Source organism: Strongylocentrotus purpuratus, unplaced genomic scaffold (genome assembly GCF_000002235.5).
Source record: "Strongylocentrotus purpuratus isolate Spur 01 unplaced genomic scaffold, Spur_5.0 spur5_scaffold_11, whole genome shotgun sequence".
NCBI classification, from domain to species: Eukaryota; Metazoa; Echinodermata; class Echinoidea; order Camarodonta; family Strongylocentrotidae; genus Strongylocentrotus; species Strongylocentrotus purpuratus.
In genome coordinates this window covers 28,263,572-28,283,435 of record NW_022145596.1, presented here as the reverse complement: position 1 = coordinate 28,283,435, position 19,864 = coordinate 28,263,572, and the positions used below count along the sequence as shown (strand labels likewise).

The window sequence follows — 19,864 nt, the reverse complement described above, 5'->3', positions numbered from 1 at the left end:
ACAATGATTCATTTTGTAACCTGAACATGATTTCTATGGAATACAATGGGGTATTGAAAATTGCCCTCAAGTTTGTTTTCTCCATGAGTAGTTGCGATTGCGTTGATAAAATAGATCATCTGCAGCCTTGCACCAAACAGCTCTACCAATGTGGAAACATATGCTCTTCTCAATCTTTCAATGAAGATATTACACAGTAACTACAAAATACATCCAGAAGGTATCAGTGATTTTTATCAGAAATTGTATTTTCGTCATAGCTACATTCTCTCATGTACAATATAATATTGAAAAAAAAACACAACCATTTCATTTTTTAAGAATTCCTGCTAACAAACTGCAAAATTGAATTTTCTTAGATGTCAGAAATTATTCTCCATCTTATAGTCAACACACAGACAGCCCTGTGAAATAGGACCGCAAATAAGTGTACAAAAATTCCAACTCCATTCCTTTCCCGTATTAAAAAATAACAATAAATAAAGAACAAAAGTCATTTACTTTTCTTCATTTTCTGAACTCCTGTGGACCGACGAACAAACGTGAGAGAAAACAAGAGCATGGAAGTACTAAATGCATCAATTAACGATTTTAATTGATCAATCACTTTGCGTTTCCTTCTTTAGTATCACAGAGAATAATCTATGGCAAATCTCCCTCTCTTAGCTTGCAGAGGGAACACAAAGATCGAATACCTATCAAATTGCCTACGAACTAAACAAAAAATCTTTAGTAGATAATCTGAAATGAGCAATAGCAGTGATATTTCTTCACAATTGCACCCCCCCCCCCCCAGTCATTGAAAAGAAATAAAGAAGTGCATAACTTTTCCTCTTTTCTAGATTTCTTTTTAGTTAATTTAAGGAGAAAATCTTTGAAATGTCTTAGTCATAGTTGATACAAGACATACTTATTGCTTGCTGAAATAGCTTTTGTCAATAAAATATCAGGTATTAAATTACTAATGAGAATGGGTTCGTGTACTTTGGAGGTCAACCGATATCTTTACCAGATAAGATAGATGGCTATATGCAGCCCGGTGACAGATGTATTTATAGAAAACATAACATTTAGCTTATTTTATTCTCTCCAGATAACCCCCCCCCCCTAATAATTATACCATTCTCTTTCAGGCAGCATCCAACCTAGAGTAAAACTTAACATTTCAACAACAAAACAGACACAATAATACAAAGAAAATTGGGGGAAATAAAGAGTGCCATACAAAGTATGCAAAAGGATATATCTATAAATTAGTTAAATTTTTCAAATAAATACAATTCCTGCAATGTCTCCATATTATATAGCAAAAGGCTGCTTATCGTTAATCTTCTGGATGATAATTAATTGGCGAAGTCTATAAATTGCCTATGCAAGGTAACAGTTCATATTACCATCAACTGGCAAATAGCTCTTAATTCAAAGATTTTGTGCATCTCTTTATTTCTTTTCTTAACCTTTTAGTCAACATTTAGAAAATTAAGCAGCAAAACACAAGCTAAGAAATTATTGACAATTTACTGATCACTGACAAAAATGGTCAAATCTTTGATTCTTTATATAATGTTTGTGCTGATCTGTTCAATTTTGGCTTACTTGTATTTTTAAAGTGTAGAGTCATAACTACGAGTTCCAGTTTGAACACCCCAATAAAGTTGGTTTCATTAAGACAGAGGTCCAACGTTACCGGTTAACACTGACTAACAAATCTCTTGATATGTGCTTGATAAATGAGAATAGTCAAGATGACATGGCTTTAAGAAAGGTATATAGTGATTCACCATCTTGTACTTCTTTCAGCTGCAACTTGGAGAGTTGAAAAGATCTCTATAATGGGATATTTCACTGGCAACCACTACGTACCTCATACTTGTAACAGATCAAAGCAATGACTATGTATTCCACTACAATTAAAACTGTTCAAGTGAAAATAACGTACTCGCACATTGCAAGGAATGGATTATTTGAAAACTGATAACATATCAACTGAATATTTCAAATTATTCCACATTTAAAGTCTAACAACACAAAAATTGTGCTCTAACATCAGTGAGAAGACTATTCATTCATAGATAATAGTAGAGTCATTACAGTCAATGCTACCAGGGACTTCGCTCTGGAAAACATGTTACCTACTTGGAATCCTAAAGTTATGAGTTGCCCTCATTTGACCATGTACATTGCAATTTTGGACACTCTGGTACTGCTCCAGCAAAGTGGAAATACTGCTCATCAACAAGAGCTGAAGTAACAGGAGACTTGGATTTCATAATACACACAAATAACACAAACATTGGACATCTCAAGATATCTCCAACTCCAATTTACCCTATCATTGTATTGTCTGTGGCTTAGATCTGGGGGGGGGGGGGATTGGGGAAATTTAATGATTGTGTCCACTCTAACCCTAACCAGGATAAAGAGTTCTCTCAGTATTGCATGGCATCATTAAGACCCTCAAAACTTTGCAAAGTTTGACCATCTGGCCTCGGAGTACAACGCCATCAAAATTCCACTGAAGCACTAACAGATGCTACTCCAGAAGTCATGATACATGACACTTGAACATCGCCTCTTTCTCGCACTTCCTGGAAATACTTGAAGAAACCTGGCAGCAGGGAAATCAAACCTCAGTTATCCCCCGTTGAGTTGCAGGAGAGCTCGATATCATTTGATGTCGGGGAGATGTCGTTGGATATGGGCGAGGCATCGTTTGAGTTGGGGTCGTCTTCTCGTCCTCCTCCTCGGCGTCGTCGTCATTGTTCTCCATGGTGTGGTTCATCGTTGGCGGCTGGAAAGCGGTTGCATAGGGGAAGAGTTCATGGCATCGGGCCTTGTACTCTGAAGCCATCGATTCACATTTCAAGTCCGATTGCAGAAGCTCTAGAACTCGGATGCCATTCTGAAAGAGAGAATACTGGAGGATAAGGACAATTTCTCCAATATATCAAAATCAATCGTGCCACAATGAATTTCTTTTGTTAGAGGGTACTACTTTCTATCTCTTTCTGAAAAAGTCATCAAAATTTTTGCTCTCTGTTAGTTTGCATATTTTCTTTTTACAAGTTTGCATTTGCATATGGACCCTGATACCAAGTTCGGATACACACCTTGCAAGGTATGTATAAGAAACCTAGTACCTTCACTTTACTTCTAAATGAAAATTGAGCTAACTGATCAATACGTAATCTAGTCCGTCTGTTGAAAATTTTGACAAGATTCATAGATAATGCTCAAATTGGATGCCCTATATTGCTCCTCTTATCATACATTCAGAAGTCATCATTATTTTTGTGAATGATAAATGATTTGTATATCAAATAGCATGATGAAAATTATACTACGCCAAAAAGCTACTTCTATATCTACAACATCTTTTGAATTGCAATACCATCTAGAACATAACTGCCCATGGATATTTCTACAATAATTGAGTGAGCATTTCCATCGCAATCATAGAAATGCGGGTGTTTCACAAAGATCCTAAGTTGAACTTATCTCTAAGTTGGACTTAAACATTATGGAGAGCCTTTGTAGCCTTAAAATTAAATATATTCAAAAGCAAAACTTGAAGTATTTTAGAGTTTTCATAAATTTCACATCAAGAACATGAAATCTCCAAATAGAAAATATGAATGATTTGAATCAACATTCTAGGCCTCTTAAAATAACGTTTACAAATATGTTCAAAGATGCTAACGGCTTTCCATAATTTTTAAGTTCAACTTAGAGATAAGTTCAACTTAGGATCTTTGTGAAACTCCATGGAGTAAATGAGATACTGACCTGAATAGTCCTGTCCGTGAGGGTGTTTCCTAGGTGAGTAGCTAATGAGATTGCTTCATCCTTCTTGGAAGGGTCAAGGAAGTACATACCGAGGGCGCCTGTCATGCAAAGAACAAAAAGAAAAGAGAAGAGAATTTCAAATTCATGTTGTGCAATTTTGATACATCTCTCACAAATTGAAACATGTGGGTATTTTGGTTACTTTTCCCATAAGCAAACTAAACACACTGTGCCAAAATACGAAGAAGAAAATTTCTCTAAAATAAAGTCAGAGACCACATCTCTTGAATGTTCTATGCAAGCATACACTATTCAAACAGTTTCATTCTTATACCAAGTATCCTACCACATTCACATTAATCCTGAATTCCATTAGCTGTGCTTTTGAAAGTGTTTTTATTTGGGTACAATGTTTGAGGGTTTCTCTCCTCACCCACAGAATGTCAGGAGAGAGAATGTCACCGTTGTATCACAGGGCACGAGATTAGGTCACCTATTGTACCTTAAAGCCATTTTTCTTTTAGTGGAATCCCTGATCCATCACTGCTCCCCCCCCCCCCCCCCCCCCCCTCTTGGACAAGATTGCATGATGGAAAGTCAGCTCCATCCTAAAATCTTTCCTATAGATTGTAATTGCCGTTCGCTTCAATTCCTACAATTCCTAACATAGGACAAGTTGCAATTGTAACTTGGAACTGATTTGGGGACTTCCCATTAATTTGGATCAATGAAAGTTCCTTTGTACATTATCATTAAAGGTAAAGACCAGTAATGGTCATGCGATTGCATTGTGAAAGAACGTTGTGGAATCGATCAGAAAAGGTTGATCATCTAGCATCTAGCATCTGCAAGGTTCTGGAATCATCAAAATGATAAGAAATTTGGCCCATTCTTCGTAAAGTTACAAGCACTATACACAGAAAGATGTATATGGGACTACCCTATCTCTCTCACACGACCATGAGAGAAATAATTTACAAATATATGAATTAGTAGGCGGTTTCCCGGCAAATTTTTTATCATCATGTATTAGTCAAAACATATTCTTTCACATGATTGGTAATGAGAGCTTCCATTTCATTTTTTGAAATTGGGGCGTTACCAATACTGGTCTTTACCTTTAAAGATAAAGTTGAGTTCTGGTCATGCGATTGCATTGTGAAAGAAACGGTGTGGAATTGACCAGAAAAGGTTGATCATTTCGCATATAAGTATTTGTGTGTTTTGCAAGGTTCTGGAATCATCAAAATTACAAGAAGTCTGGCCAAGTCTTGGTGAAGTTACAAGCACTGTACACAGGAAGATGTATATGGGACTACACAAACACGTGGCTTAAAATCTGTCCCGATTTTTACGATGATACATGCCATATTTAGAATATGAAGGCATTTGAAGAGCCATGCATTTCAGGGAACATATTTTATCTGGTGTTCTTCCACACTTGCATAATAACAATGATAACGCTCACAAATTATTTTCACCTCTTCCCAGAACTCAACCTTCTCTTTAAGAAGCCTCTGACTGCTTTGCTTTGCTTGGAACTCAAGCTGCAATAATTAGGTACTTATGAAAATAATGCATTTTGCTAGAAAACTAGCAATCTTGCATGAAAGAACAGACAAAATGATGAGATCGAGAGATGCCACCACTACCTACCTGATATTCTGTGAGGATGGGATGAAAGGTTAGAATCAGTGAAGAACTTGTTGTATTGTGCAATGTCTTTATCGCCAAGTAGGAGTTTCACTTCTTGCTCTAGGACGGTTCGGACAGCTTCAGGCTGCTGCTCTATCCTCTCATTCACTGTCAAGAAGAAAGTATGAAATAAAGGTAATGATAAATATAATGTAAGCAAGCGTGTTTTATGCTCTACGGCGGGCGGATCCGTCGGTCAAATAATTTGATCAATAAATAGAACAATAATGGACAAGGCCTACTGGCCAAAGCACGCCGAGCCAGCGACCCACTGATAGGTTGAGCACCTGTGCGCTTCGGCCAATAGGCCTTGTCCGTTATTATTCTAATTATTGATCGAATTATTTGACTGACAGATCCGCCCGTAGAGTATAAAACACGTTTGCTGACATTATATTTTATCTCCTGACGAAGTGTTGCAGTGGCGCATGAAACGTTGTGATCTTTTAGATCCCTTGTTGACCATACATTGCGAGACAAACGAATATCACTAGCGATATTATTTTTGATACTACATTCGCAATGAGTAATATATTTAGCAAGATGATGATGATGAAGATAATGATGCTGTGAACATCCAAATTGAAGAAAGAATCATTTGATACATTCCAAACACTACTTCAGAGGCAAGTTAAATGCTACAGAGGATTATGTGACAAGTTACTCCATTACATGGTACATCTGATGAAGGCACTCACCCTTTTTACAGAACTTGACTATACACTCATGTAGCTTGGGATTAGAACTGTCCACAGCACGAGCCCTCTTGATCGATTGGAGCATTAGAAGCAGCTTATCTGAGGGGGAGAAAAACAGACAATCATAATGTTGGTAACACTCTTCAGGACGTTAGGCAGACTCGCAAACTTTTCTTTACTAAAGGTCAAGATTGACATTTCTAGGGTCTGTGTGAGTGTGTAAGCCCCTTCTTAATGTTCTAAATTATGGGGGTCCATACTAAGAATTTTGGCACCCATGAGACCCTGGCACCAGTTGGCCTCAAGTCATGCATTATGGATGCTTAACATTCATGTTTATAACCATACTCTAGTAACACATGTGATTTTTCTTCTGCATTTGTATGGTAAAAATCGACCTCAATGTCCCTTCGTTTAAATTTCTGAAGAAACACCTATTCCATGAAGTGCCTATCACTATTTCTTTGTCAGTCCTGAGAAAGATTAAAAATGATTTGACAAAATCATCACATAACATCTTCTCTACTGCCTACATTAAACTCCAAAGCTTTTTAAGTTTTGCCCTTTGGGTTCGATGTTTGTTTTACTCCTCACTCATAAGATGTCAGGAGAGGAGACCTTATGATCTTCAAAGGACAAAAGATATTTACAAAGAGGGTGGTTGAAGATATCATATCATAGGGATGGGGTTCTAAACATAATGTCAAGATGGCAACAGTGATCTGAGACCTTTGACCTTATAATACAGGCAACTCCAAAGAAGATCATCTCCTTCAGTTGAGTCAGTTCATAGATCCCTATATTAGTGGTTCTCTTGTTTTCCCTTCTACTTCTTTGTGGTTGATTGCTCTGTTCTTTTTTTCTTTTGTTGAATTTGGTGTATTTAAAAAAAAAAATCATTGGACGACAGACCCTATACAAACTGTCATGATTGTATCAACGTTTTTCTTAATACAGACCTTGGGGAGCTTTGACATACTGAAACGTCAATCTAATCAGTCCATAACGCCGAAGCATTGCATGCTGTTACCAAGTTTGAAGTATTACCAAAGCTGGCAGAGGCACAAACATCACATACACTTAGACTTACCTTTTCTGTAGTAGATCTCAAAAGCCATAAGGTGTGTGCCTATGACGTCCCCTGCTAAGGTTTGTAATGGCTTCAAGAAATAGATGGCTTGTTCCAGGGGGTCTTCAATCTAATGCAGGCAGAAAGGGCAAAATAACATCTACTTTAGAACAACCATCACAGACAGCAAGGTCAAGTCAGATACAGATGATGAACAAACACGTACAACGTAACTGATCTTTTTAAAAAGAAATCACTGCTTTCAAATTAGGATTAAGCAGAGAGCCGATTGATACAGGAATAAAAAATAAAAAAGGCAGTCTTTGAATCAAGAAGTTGTGGCTTTCAAACTGAGGTACACCAAGTATTCCCGAGTAGATATACCTCTCTAATTACAGTAAAAAAAATCTGATAATAATTCAAGCTGTAAGAGTCAGGGCTCCTCACTTTCTTCTAGGGGTAAATTTTAAAACATTGTTCAAAATATAGGGAGTTTCTCTATAGAAATATTGCCAAAATATTGTTTTGGCCATAGACCCTTGGGATTATTAAGGCCTTCCTAAGACTGAAGTATTTACCCGTTTTCTAACCATTCAAGGTACTATGAATGCTCGGCACTTTCAAAGTCTCTTTGTTTATCATTCTTACTATAACCACCATTATTATGGGGAAACTGTTGTAAAACTAAAATTAATTCACTTGAACTTTTACAAAAGAAAGCCTTACGAATTTGTACACAATCTGATTATTTAGCACACACTACACCTATTTTTAAAACATTGAAAACTCTCAAAGTAACTGATATGCACATTTTTCAAACAGCTATTTTTATGTATAAATATGTCTCCAACTTACTTCTTAAGTCCTTCATGATTTTTATATTCATAATTTTAATGTACATTCGTACCCCACGAGGCACTCTATGGATTTTCATTTAACTAACCCTAAAATTGTTTTGGCACAAAAATCAATAAGACACAATGGACCCGATGTGTGGAACTCCTTGCTTATAACATTAAAATTATGTACAACACTTGTTTCCTTTAAAGTGAAGATGAAAGAATATGTATTGATAAGGTATAAAAATTAGATTTTGGTCATAATATACTACATGTACTTTGTTTTAATATAAATATTCATTGTTTATTTGTATATAAAAAGGAAATTATTTGACAGATTGAGGAGCTCACGCAGTGCACTCTTCAATTTGCACAGCACTCTCTTCACCCGCTCTTTCTTCCTGTCTCCTCTCCTCCTTTTGTAAGGCCGGTATCATTTCAAGCTCTGCTTACGATATCGGTCTTCTGCATTCTCCCCCTTTTCTTTCTTTTCAAATACGATTAATTGTACTATTGATTATTTATATTTATTTATTTGTGAATTACTACTTGTATTACTTATCATTATATTGCTAAAATGTATTCATTGTTATTTTTGTTATTGTTTATGGAAAATGCAGAAATAAAACTTGAAACTGAAACTGAAACCATTATTATCACACATCTTTCTCAACGGAAATGTACATGGCAAACGCCCAAGGGGGAGACCAGCTAAGAGATGGACGGACTGTTTCAAGGTGGACTGCATAACTTAACTCCCTGAATAAAGCCACTAGGTAGACAGAAGATAGGAAGGGGTGGATAGCCCTTATGAAACTTATCATACATCCCAGTGATGGTGTGGACGGCTTAAGTTAAGTAAGTCAAACAAATGAAAATGCACTCACCCTTGCAAGTTTCTCCGGCACCAGTTCCTCCTCCTTGGGCCCATCAAGGTCAGGGTCGTGCTTGTTCTTGCCTTGCTTCTCATGGGCTTTGTTCCTTTCCTCCTCCTCTTTCTGCTGTTGTGCCTTCTTCTGCGCTCTCCTCTGCTTACTCCGAAGCTTCTTCAGCTCCTTGGGGGTGAGGTTGGCCGTGTCAATGTCGTCCGCTGCATCGGAGTCCGCCAGGGGCTTGTCGTGTAACCTGATGTACACCTGTAAATATAAAACACAAAGTTTCCAATTAGCAATGAATGGCTCCACTAGCACTAGGGCTGTCCAAACCCAAAACAATTACTTAAGATCCAAAAGACAATTTTTGAACTGCTACCTTTTTTCCTCATCTCTTATCACACAAACCAGAGAGAGAATGTGTAGGAGTCGTCTGTGTACATTGACCTTTAGCACTTATGATGCTGTCTCTCTGGTCATAATGCATGCTACAAAATATCATCTATAATTCAACATCTCATGGACGCATACTCACTTATCCGGCACCACTTCTTCATCCTTAGGCCTGACAGGTCTGGATCGTCTTTATATATTGTTAAATATTGTTAAGTCCCAGGACAATGGCTTTTTTCATTCATTTACATATTAAAATTGCCACTATGGTTAACTGAGACTTTTGAGAACATGGCCTTAAAGTTGGAGTGCATTAGCTCCAAGGGGCTTGTCCTCAAGTTTCTAGTCAATAAGGCAGTCAATAAGTAGCTGAACATTTTATTATGGATAAAATGGATCAAGTGGAAGATATTCAAAGACAAAATATAAATAAAATCACTGAATGTGTAGTTTTTGAGTGACATATGTGGTTCTTTTTGCACACAAACAAAATAAAGTATTATATTTGCAAATCACAATTAACACATGAAGTGGATAAAGAAGCTTACCTCTATTGCTATCTTTGCACATTTGAAGTAGAACCTATGATTCCTTAGAACATCCTCTAACCTCAAGAGATTGAGGTAGGCTCGTAACGTCATCTTCCTCATACAGTATGAATGGAAGTCAAACTGGTCTTCAATGATTTCAGTAAAATGCTGCACGATAGAAGTACAAGGATTGAGAAATGATATTTGATGATGTCATCCTAGTTAGTATTCAATTTTTTAAGTGAAAGAACAAGCAATGTAGGTATCATTCATTATAAAAGTACTTTTGAACATACATCATCTCTTTGGCAGGAAAGTGTGAAAATCCCATTGAGGAGTGCATACCTATCATACCCATCACATTGCGTGCATGTGCATAATTTTCGAATTTTGACTGATCAAAGGCCTCAAATTATTTTCTCACAATACATGTATACAAAACATCCTGAAAAGAGTTGGAGAGAATCTCCCTTTCTTTCTTAGGTTAGGAAAAAAACAAAAAGCATCACATTTACAAGGGGTATCTTTCAAATTTGGAAACAAGGAATCTTGATGTGAAAAATTCCCAATTCCTGCAAGCATCTTTGGGCAATCTAGTTCATTGGCCATGTGATAAATTAACACTTTTTTTTTTGCCACAAAATATTTGACAACTGACAATATGATTAACAATTTACCATCAATTCATCATCTAAACAGATATTACCTGTTAGTCTTGATAACTTGAACTTAAGATTGATCAAACTTTAGCGATAAAATTATCCAGGAAATCTAATACTATGTGGAAATCTTTTGTTAGAACTCGTCTTTCAGAAGGATTACAAAGCAACTGTGGAGTCCGATGGTCTAGCTTACCCTGTCGACTTCAAGGCATTTCTTGAGTGACTCGCCGTACATGCCCTGTCTCTGGTAGCTGAGAGCACACTCGGTTTGGAACCACATGCATTGCATTTCATTCAGATTTTCAACGGCCGGAACACCCTCCTGTAGCATAGAATAACAGTACATTAATAAAATGTTGGATAAGCATTTCAACATCTTAGCAAAATTAGTCGAAATTGACCAAGTTTCTTGCACACAAACATTTTTTTGTTCATATCACGAAACAGAAGACACCAAGTCCAATTCTGTTTGTTTCAACCAATTCTTACTTTCGCATGTTTTTTATATTCAATTCAATTCTCTTTTATTTCATTCTCGGTTGGAAATTACATTGATACAAAAGATACAACATAGTTCATAAACAAATTTAGAAAATGAAATGGGGAACTACATAAATAACGTCCTTAGGCCTGGTACAAGCGTAGTTCCCAAAGCACTCATAGCATAATGTAAAGCAAACATAACAAAACAAAAACAAAAAAATACAAAAAAAAACTTAATAAAGTAGCTCACCCTTGTGAATTTGCTACACATCTCCTCTCCCTGCTTGACCATGTTAGCTCTCAGCATGTACTTAGCACATTTATAGTTGACATAGCGGTCAGCTGTGTCCAGTGACTGGGCCTCATCTAGACATTCTACCGCCTTCTTGGAATCTCTCGCATGCTAGAGACAAGACAACACAAAATAGAAGGGTGCTGAATCAATACATCCAACTACAAGCACTCTATGGCATACAAATATTACTTTCTCATGCATTGGACTCCAATAGAGGAAAACATCAATACCACATAAAGCTTCGACTCCTTTACATGCCATTGTAAGGAGGTCCCTCACACAACACTATTGTTGTCAAAGTGTTTTTTTGCACAACATATCTAATCATAAAGAGATTTGTAATACAGTAATGAACACAAATATGATAGAAGAATACTTCATGTCTGAGTAAGACCTGCAAAGGGCCATTAACTAAAGACTTCAAAATTCAACCATTAGCCATTTTACTTCTACCAAGGTGGCTCTTCTGCCAATGTGAAATTCTGCAGGTTAAAGTACTTTAGGGATTCTTTTTTAAATGATCAAACACCAAGTTCTGTCTTAAATATAATGGTTCCAATATAAGGTCGCACTGGCTTCATGGATTGAAAGACTTGAAAACAGTATCTGTAAGTGGATGTTGATTAAAGAAGAGGTCCAGCACCCTGGCTAAACTCAAACCATTCAATATAGTCCTACTGCTGAACTCACCTTGTAGATTTTGCCTTTAGCAATGAAGAGTTCTATGAGAGTAGGTGTGTGTTCGATGGCCCTGTTGATGAATTCAAAAGCCTTGTCCAGGTTACCTAAGTGGTCATAGTGCTGAGCAAGAAAGTATAACGTCCATAGCAGTACTGTTGGTGGTTCACGTTCCACGTCGGTAGGGTCTAGAGGAGCATATCAAATGAAACACATAAAATTAGAAGATTTTTAAGACTTCTACAAGGTGTGAAAAGCAGAAGTCCATGATACTCCTCTTTTCGGTCTGGGCCCCATTTTGCAAAACGTTTCATCAGTGACAAATAACAGTTTTGTTATAAGCTAGTGAAATCCTTGCTTCTGATTAGTTATCAGCAGATTTGCCACTGATCATTTGTCATTGAAAAAGGCTTTGTGAAACGAGTCCCTGGTTGTATAATGTGTGCTTCTTGGACAATTGCTCCGCAGGCAAAAATTCCAAACTTCAACCCGGGCCCCAAAATATGGCTAAGACTTACCCTGTAACTAACCTAAAACTCAATTACACCATATCCCTCTATATTTTACAATATAATGCCCACAGAAATGTTGTTAGAACATATGTAAGAGCATCTAATACTCATGATAACCAACAATGATCACCAGCAACCCCCCCCCCCCTCCCCCTAAAAAAAAATTCTTGGAAGCACTGACCTTCTTTACTAAACCTTCCTATGGAGTCGAGGCATTCCCTGTAGCTCAACGCCATCCTCTCTATTGCAGCAACCTTAGCAGGGTCTTTGTACATTCCTCTCAGACTGGTGAAGGCTGGAGGCACTCCTTTCCTGAACATCTTCCTCAAGTATTCATCCAGCATCCTGTCAAATGATTCCCCTACATCACAAAAGATACAAACATTGTACAGTACTTTAATATTCTCTCCTTTTTCATCTTCATAACTTTAAAGTAACAGGCGATTCACTTACAACATATTTACAGCCCCAAGCAAATCACATAAAGATATACTTGAGTTCTGGTAAAAAAAGAAAATGAAAATGAATTCTCACAGAATCAAACAAAACTTGCACTCAATGTTCAAGATTACAAATATGTCATTTGCCAAACAATTTTGGTAGAAAATGTATACTGGCTGAGTAATGAGCATAGAAAGATAAGGAAATCAAGGTTGGTAGCCCGACACCATTTGTGTAGTTCCATATACATCTTTCTGTGTATAGTGCTCGTTACTTAACCAAGATTGGGCCAAATTTATTATGATTTTGATGACTCCAGAGCCTTGCAGTACACACCAATTCTTCATCAACGAAAAAAAAAAAAAAAATCAGAATGATGTAATTCCCAAGCCAGGTTTCTTACAGGGAAGAAAGATGAGAGGAGAGATAAACTACCTGTCACAAATTTGAGGGGTAACCTCTTGGGTGCTGCCGCTCTAGGATACTTCCCCATGTACGCGGTGTAGATGGCTAATCTCTCAGCCTCAGTCTGTGGGTTGGTGCTTTGCTCCAAGCCCTCATAGTACGCCCAGTTCTCAGGATTCCTCTCCAGCAGATGCTCAAAGATCTGCCTTGCTTCGTCTGGTTTGCCAAGCTTTAATAACAGATCAGCTAAGGATAAATGAAAAGATACTTGAGTTAATATTCCATCAAAACTCTCAATCTACTGTTAAATCACCAAATTGTTTTTCTATTATTTTGAAGAAAAAAAGGATCGCTAACTTAGGCTGTAAACAAAGTGTAGAATAAACCCTACATTGAGGATAATCAAATGAATGCAACATTCTGGTCCTGAAGTGAATCCAATACGCTCTCTGTATAAATGGATTGAATTTCTGCAACGGCTTTGGTGCTTTTGAAAATTGTCATGAATATGTATTAATGCAGTTGACATCATTTGATTTCTTTTTTTATTAATACCCAATGCATGCATGACTAGTGAGCAATTTGGGGAAGGGATACAGTCCGACTGTGTACACATCTTTAGATAGCTGCTAAGAAGTACATTTGAAATGGGCGATTCCCTTCTCATCACATGTTAATATTTTCAATAACTTGTCAATGCCCTCAGTTTAGTCTATTATCTAATCATTCATAAATATCAGAATTATCATTTCTATTGTAGCAATATTTCACATGTACATGGTCCCATCCTACGGATAGTGTGTTACCTTTTGTTTCTTGAAGGCAAACTTGATCACATATCTGTTGTTGGTACTGAATGAGATGGTTAAGAGCTTCTTCATGCATCCCAGCTTCCCTCATCACTTGATTCATGTAGAGGAGGAACTCGCTGTGTTCATAGTCGTATGACTTCACCTGTGGGCAGAGAAGGAAGGGTTGCTTGATTTGGTTACCTTCAAATACAGGGTTCTCACACTCCTGCATATTTATCCAATACCAGACAATGCAGAAATCTTCAAGAATAAATTAACTGGGGTTAGTCATGAGTCAGACTGCAACAAGACGGTTCTACTTCAATTGAGATACATGAAATAATCACTTTACATGCCAAGGTTTAGGTCTGAAGAACTTGCAAGTACTTTTCATTCATCACACTTGTGTTGCATGTAAGAGGGTCAAAGCTGTTCACTGCCATTGACAATGCATGTTTGCTTCACAGCTTTGGCATTCTCATTTTCTTGGATTTAGTTGGTTGGACAGATTACCCATTCAATCATTTGTTGTTGATGGCATATGTGATGTAAGGTAATTGCTTCATCTTGGTCTTAACCAGGGTCTTTCTGTCTTTACAGTCACACATTTGAGCAAAACTTTCTGCCCTGCCTCTACACAATCAAATACATCTACATCACAAATCTCTTCAACAGAAATGTCTAGTATAACAGCATGTGATGGGCACTTCAAGTTTTTGTTATGTCATTTAATTCCAGTTCCATTCTTATGATTTGCCCACTCACAAGAAGCTACTATACCTGTTGGGTTTTCCTGAATTCCTCCAACACATTGAGTGCGGTGTCGTAATCTTTGAGGAGATGAAAGGCCATGGCATAACCGATCCAGGATGCCCTCTGTGCTGGTCGCAAGTGAAGTAACTCATATCTCGTATCCTGATATAAACATCAAGAAGATTCATTCAATCAACATTGCAGGATTATCAAAGATACCCTAAACTTCATGTTGGGCATTGCATCCCACATATTTATGCAGTTGTCAATTTGCTCCAGCAAAATTTTGATATAGGGTTCATTTCAAGTCGAGGGTTGGTCTAGTGTTTGATAAATGGTTTAAGTCAGGAATCGAACTAGTGTAGGAGCTGGACTACAAAGCAGCTGTTGCCTGAGCATTTGTCATATAATTCATTCATATCCAGAGCAAAAGGTCAAGCCAAGTGATAGAACGGTCAAAGGAATTGAAGAAGCCATTTAGTATGAATATCTTACTGTGGATTTTGCCCTCAGAATTGTTTTATTTGGCTACGACGTTTGAGAGATTTCTCCTCACCCATAATATGTCAGGAGAGGGAACCATATCATCATCATGAGAAAGAGTATTTGTCATTTTGGGTTTTCTTTTTTGTAAATTCTTTACACTAAAAGAGATACATACTTGGCATTGAATGAAAAAATGTTGCTTTCAAAGAGTAATGGTCTATTAATACACAAAGTATTTTTAAATGGAGGTTACAGCTGAGCTTTATCTTTTGAGTTCTTACCTTGTACCCTTCTAGATCTCTCATCTGAATCTGAAGCAATGACAAGTCTCGTAGAATTTGAAGATTCTCCTGAAAAATACAACATAATGCAAAAAAGATAAGAAACTTCAAATCCATCTCTCCTAAAACAAAAGCTCTTTAGAAAATTTTACTTAAGATCTTAGGCAAGTTCTTTATCCCTAATTCAACCCCAGTATCCTCAGTTTAACATTACCTACCTGAAATATGGTTTGGAAGAATGATACCTTTTTTATCTTAACAAAGTAGAATTATAACTCAAGAAGCTGTGCTTCATCAGCAAACAACAATTGAGTAAACTAGTAAGGGTCTGAGGTAAGTTGATAAACAAATTTGTAATACCAGTGGCATTTGACTCCTCATTTCCGAAGGAAGTCTGAGATTCCTGTAAGGTGTGTAGTTGCTTAAAGGGATCCGATAACTTTGTCTTAGATCCTTTTAAAGAATCCTTGATTTAGCTATGCTGCAATAACAATTATAAAACAGTTTTCATAACATTACAGTCTATTGGGGAAAACGAGTATGGTAAATCCAGTCACTCAAAGGTTTTTAATTTTTTGAGGCACTTTTTGATCATTTTGAAGTGCAATTTTTTTAGGGCTTCAATATAACACCATATCACAGGCACTGATAGCACGTAGGACCTGCATCTCAGATTTAACATTGTTAAACGATCCCTTTAAATGATTACCAATACCACATTTTTATATCAATCATTTTTTTAGGAAATAAGCCTTAGATTTATAGTCATGCAATTTGTCAGACACGTCTTCTTACCTTGTCCCATTTGAGTGCATTCCTGTAGGCTTTGATAGCCTCATCATACTTCCTCTCTGCTCTCTGTATCAAACCAAATACATGCCAGCCTGACACAAAATGCTTTAAGGACAATAAGCTTTTCAAATACATGTAGCAATAATTTGGTTTGCCTTTGTTCAGTTTGGTATCCATCAGCAAAAAAACATTTTCCTCCATAAATAATGACCCACTACACATTCTGGAAGTTTGAAATTCATCTAAATTCTAAGCATTGCAGAGACAAGATCAGACTGACCGTGACTCTTCAATGCTTGGGTAAAAGCCAGAGAAACGAAGGTGAGAACCTTCAAGAGAACAGTCTTTGAACAGATCCTTGTTCCAAACCCAATATTTGTAACAGCATTGTTGAGATCAAGATAGGTCAGTATAGCTACTTATTTACCAACATCAAATCAGTCTATGCACTTGATATTTGCTAAACTGAGGCATGCGCACTGGACTTCATCGATAATGCTCGCTTGATACACGGTATGTCGTGTGCTTGGCACCCCTACTTGGATATCTTGAATATCTTTTTTAAAGGATACAGACATGACTTCGGAGATCGTTACGAAGTCCTCTCTTCACCAACTCCATTGCTTCTTCTTTCTTGCCTAGGCAGTTCAGAATGAGGCCTTTCATGGAAAGTGTTTCTGAAAAAAAAAAGCAAAGTAATCATCAAATCAGAGTGTGGTCGTATGTTCATATGAAGTTGCTACGTAACCCATTTTTCATTTGGCTAATAGGATGCATGGTATCACAAAGCTTGATTTCTCCCTTGAATTCCTTAATATCAGAAGCAAACAAAACTTGTAGCTGTCATTCTAATCTAAATAATTTTATTTTCTCCCGAAATGTTATGTACCCCACCCAGAGAAGCCATTTTTTTAAATTGATTTGGAAGCATGTCCTTTCTGTCACATTATTAGATCAGCATTTTCACAGTAAATCCTATTGCTGCACGCGCACACAATTTTCGGTGCTTGGAAAATTCTTGATCAGGGAACTGGTTCATGCCTGAAATTTTGCAAGTCAACCACCGGTTCTGCAAAACCTGTGATGACTCTAGCCTCTTCACCACCCATTAGCCTCAAGATAAAAAAAAAGGCCCCAAGACCTAAAAGGAAAAAAAGGGATCGAGACCCCCATCTTACAAACAGTCAATCAAACAAAAACTTCTGTAAATAAATAACCCTCTTGGAATAGAACACTAAATTGAATCATAAACTCATCTGTGCTTTAACACACATAGAAAATATTCAACTTACCTCCATGTTCAGCAAACTTTGGATTCGATAGAATCTGCTTGGAAAATTTGAGTCCATTCTTGTACTGCTTCTGTTCATAGCATTTCTGTCAATAAACAACAAACATATCTCAGTGTGTTAATGGCACAGATGCCTAAAACTGGTAACAATTTACACAGGAACATGTCCTTGCCATTACTTACAATTATACTCAGAACTCATATTTACCACACTTTTCCAGTTACAAGTAATTGACATAAGTCCTCAACACTAGATCCTAATCCCTGGATTAATTAATCAGTGGATATAATTATAGTTTCTTTTCAAAAATTCAATTGCGTTATAATAGATTAATCTATTCGCTCCATTGACCGGACAAATTATGTAATATTTTATCTGAAATTCAGGATATGCAAGTGTTGTTTTTTTATTGTGAAACTACAAACAAATTAAGCTAAAAACAGACTGTACATATTGAAACACTTCTTTGGAACAGACAAATAAGTGCTGTGCAGCACCTCTGGCATTCCTATTAAGGCTACAGAGCCTTCACTTACCACTAACCTTACTCAGACTGAGAGTATCAAAAATTATTGTGAAATGGTCAAACCGTTGAATTGTTAAAAACTTAAAAAGCAAAAAGCCAAGAACTTAAATTGCTATCGGTGGGGGAGCTGGTCCGAGAACAAGGATATCCTAGTAGATCTATTAAACGCAGAAAATTATCGCTTCCTAAAAAATAAGGATCGTCCGCATTTTCACAGAGACTAACCCTGTAACCGATCATTGGATCGTTGGCCGATCAGGATGAAATTGGATATTAAACTCCGATCGCCAATCAATAAAAATGATCGGTAAACAAATATTTTTAAAAATGACAACATTTTTCAAGGTTTGGGCTACCAAATGCTAAAAAAACATGAAAAGCTGGGATTATTTTGTCTTTAGGAGTTGTTTTAGACCATGTTTGTTGATATTAAGTGCCTTTTCATGATTTTGGAATCAAAATATAACAGAAGCACTTCCAAAAAGTTGTGACCATCTAACATTACAACTGTTGAACAGTCCAAGACATATTATTAAATGATGTGATAACCAACGATTTTTTAGAACAAAGATGGAAAAGAGCATGAAGGACACACGAGGTTGAAATTGGTTTCCTGAATTGAAATTGGTTTCCTGAAATGTGCTTAAATCCTGTCAATTATCAGCCCATAAATAGGTCAAGTAAATGCAGAATTATGCAAACATGAACCTGCATCTCCCCACCTCTTGATTATATAAATATGCTTGCCTTAAATAATTTACAGTTGGAGTTGGAGCTGGAGAATACAAATCATTTCCTTTATCGATAAATTATTTCTTCTGCTACACAATTAACTGATTAAGAGTAGACGGGCGAGATTTCTTTTAAAATATTCTGTCAATTTTAATACACAAGACCAGGCAGTGGAACCATCATGAAAATGACAGAATATTTCAACCAAGACATCTACGCAAATTCAGTGACTGAGTGACGGTAGGCCTACTGAATAGCTGGGCGAGTCGCGATCGTTGATCACATGTCAGCTTGTCACTACTCAGAATACACACTGACCGAGTACGAAATTCTACTCCATTCGCTCAACACGCAACAGCCCATTAATTCCATTCATTTGCACACAATTTTGCACGTTCTTTGCGCACTAACCACAAAGTTCGACTACTTCGGCAATCAATTATAATTGGTCTTACCAATATTCTCTTGAAGAGAGCATTCTCCTTGGGAGGAAGAGGGCTCGAAGAAGGCATGGTTCAGACAGATTCACCTAAGTCACTTTCTAAGTCGAAATAAACGATATTTCGTGAAATTCTACGAGGTTGCCATCTACACCTCGTGGTGAATGCTAGAAAATGGCTGCAGCCAATTTGCGCATGCGCATTTCCAATTCGACTAAATTGAAACGCAAAATATGTGGGGCCTTCAAAGTGCCCGCAACCAACCCAGGTACTTCGTGACAACAGGGAGCTCTATGTTCCAATCTTCCGACAACATTGGGTTCATCATTCAAATTTCATCATTCTAATCATACTTTATTTGTGGCAGCTATACATTTTTGCCAAATTATATTAAACATAACCTCTGGAAGACT

At 37.1% G+C, this 19,864-nt stretch overlaps 1 protein-coding gene across 1 annotated transcript; it reads right to left on the bottom strand.

The window, feature by feature from the left end:
* Nucleotides 1-223: 223 nt before the first annotated feature.
* Nucleotides 224-19,654, bottom strand: LOC593601 (N-alpha-acetyltransferase 15, NatA auxiliary subunit). The gene is made up of 19 exons (XM_030981096.1): nt 19,467-19,654; nt 17,754-17,838; nt 17,034-17,138; nt 16,465-16,553; nt 15,670-15,738; nt 14,930-15,064; nt 14,165-14,312; nt 13,389-13,604; nt 12,694-12,873; nt 12,013-12,188; nt 11,278-11,430; nt 10,738-10,866; nt 9,901-10,050; nt 8,975-9,223; nt 7,270-7,378; nt 6,180-6,278; nt 5,443-5,589; nt 3,787-3,884; nt 224-2,902 (listed from the first exon to the last, which is right to left on the bottom strand). Exons 1-19 carry the CDS (start codon nt 19,521-19,523, stop codon nt 2,624-2,626), a joined length of 2,673 nt encoding a protein of 890 aa, XP_030836956.1. The 5' UTR covers nt 19,524-19,654; the 3' UTR covers nt 224-2,623.
* Between the last annotated feature and the right edge of the window lie 210 nt (nt 19,655-19,864).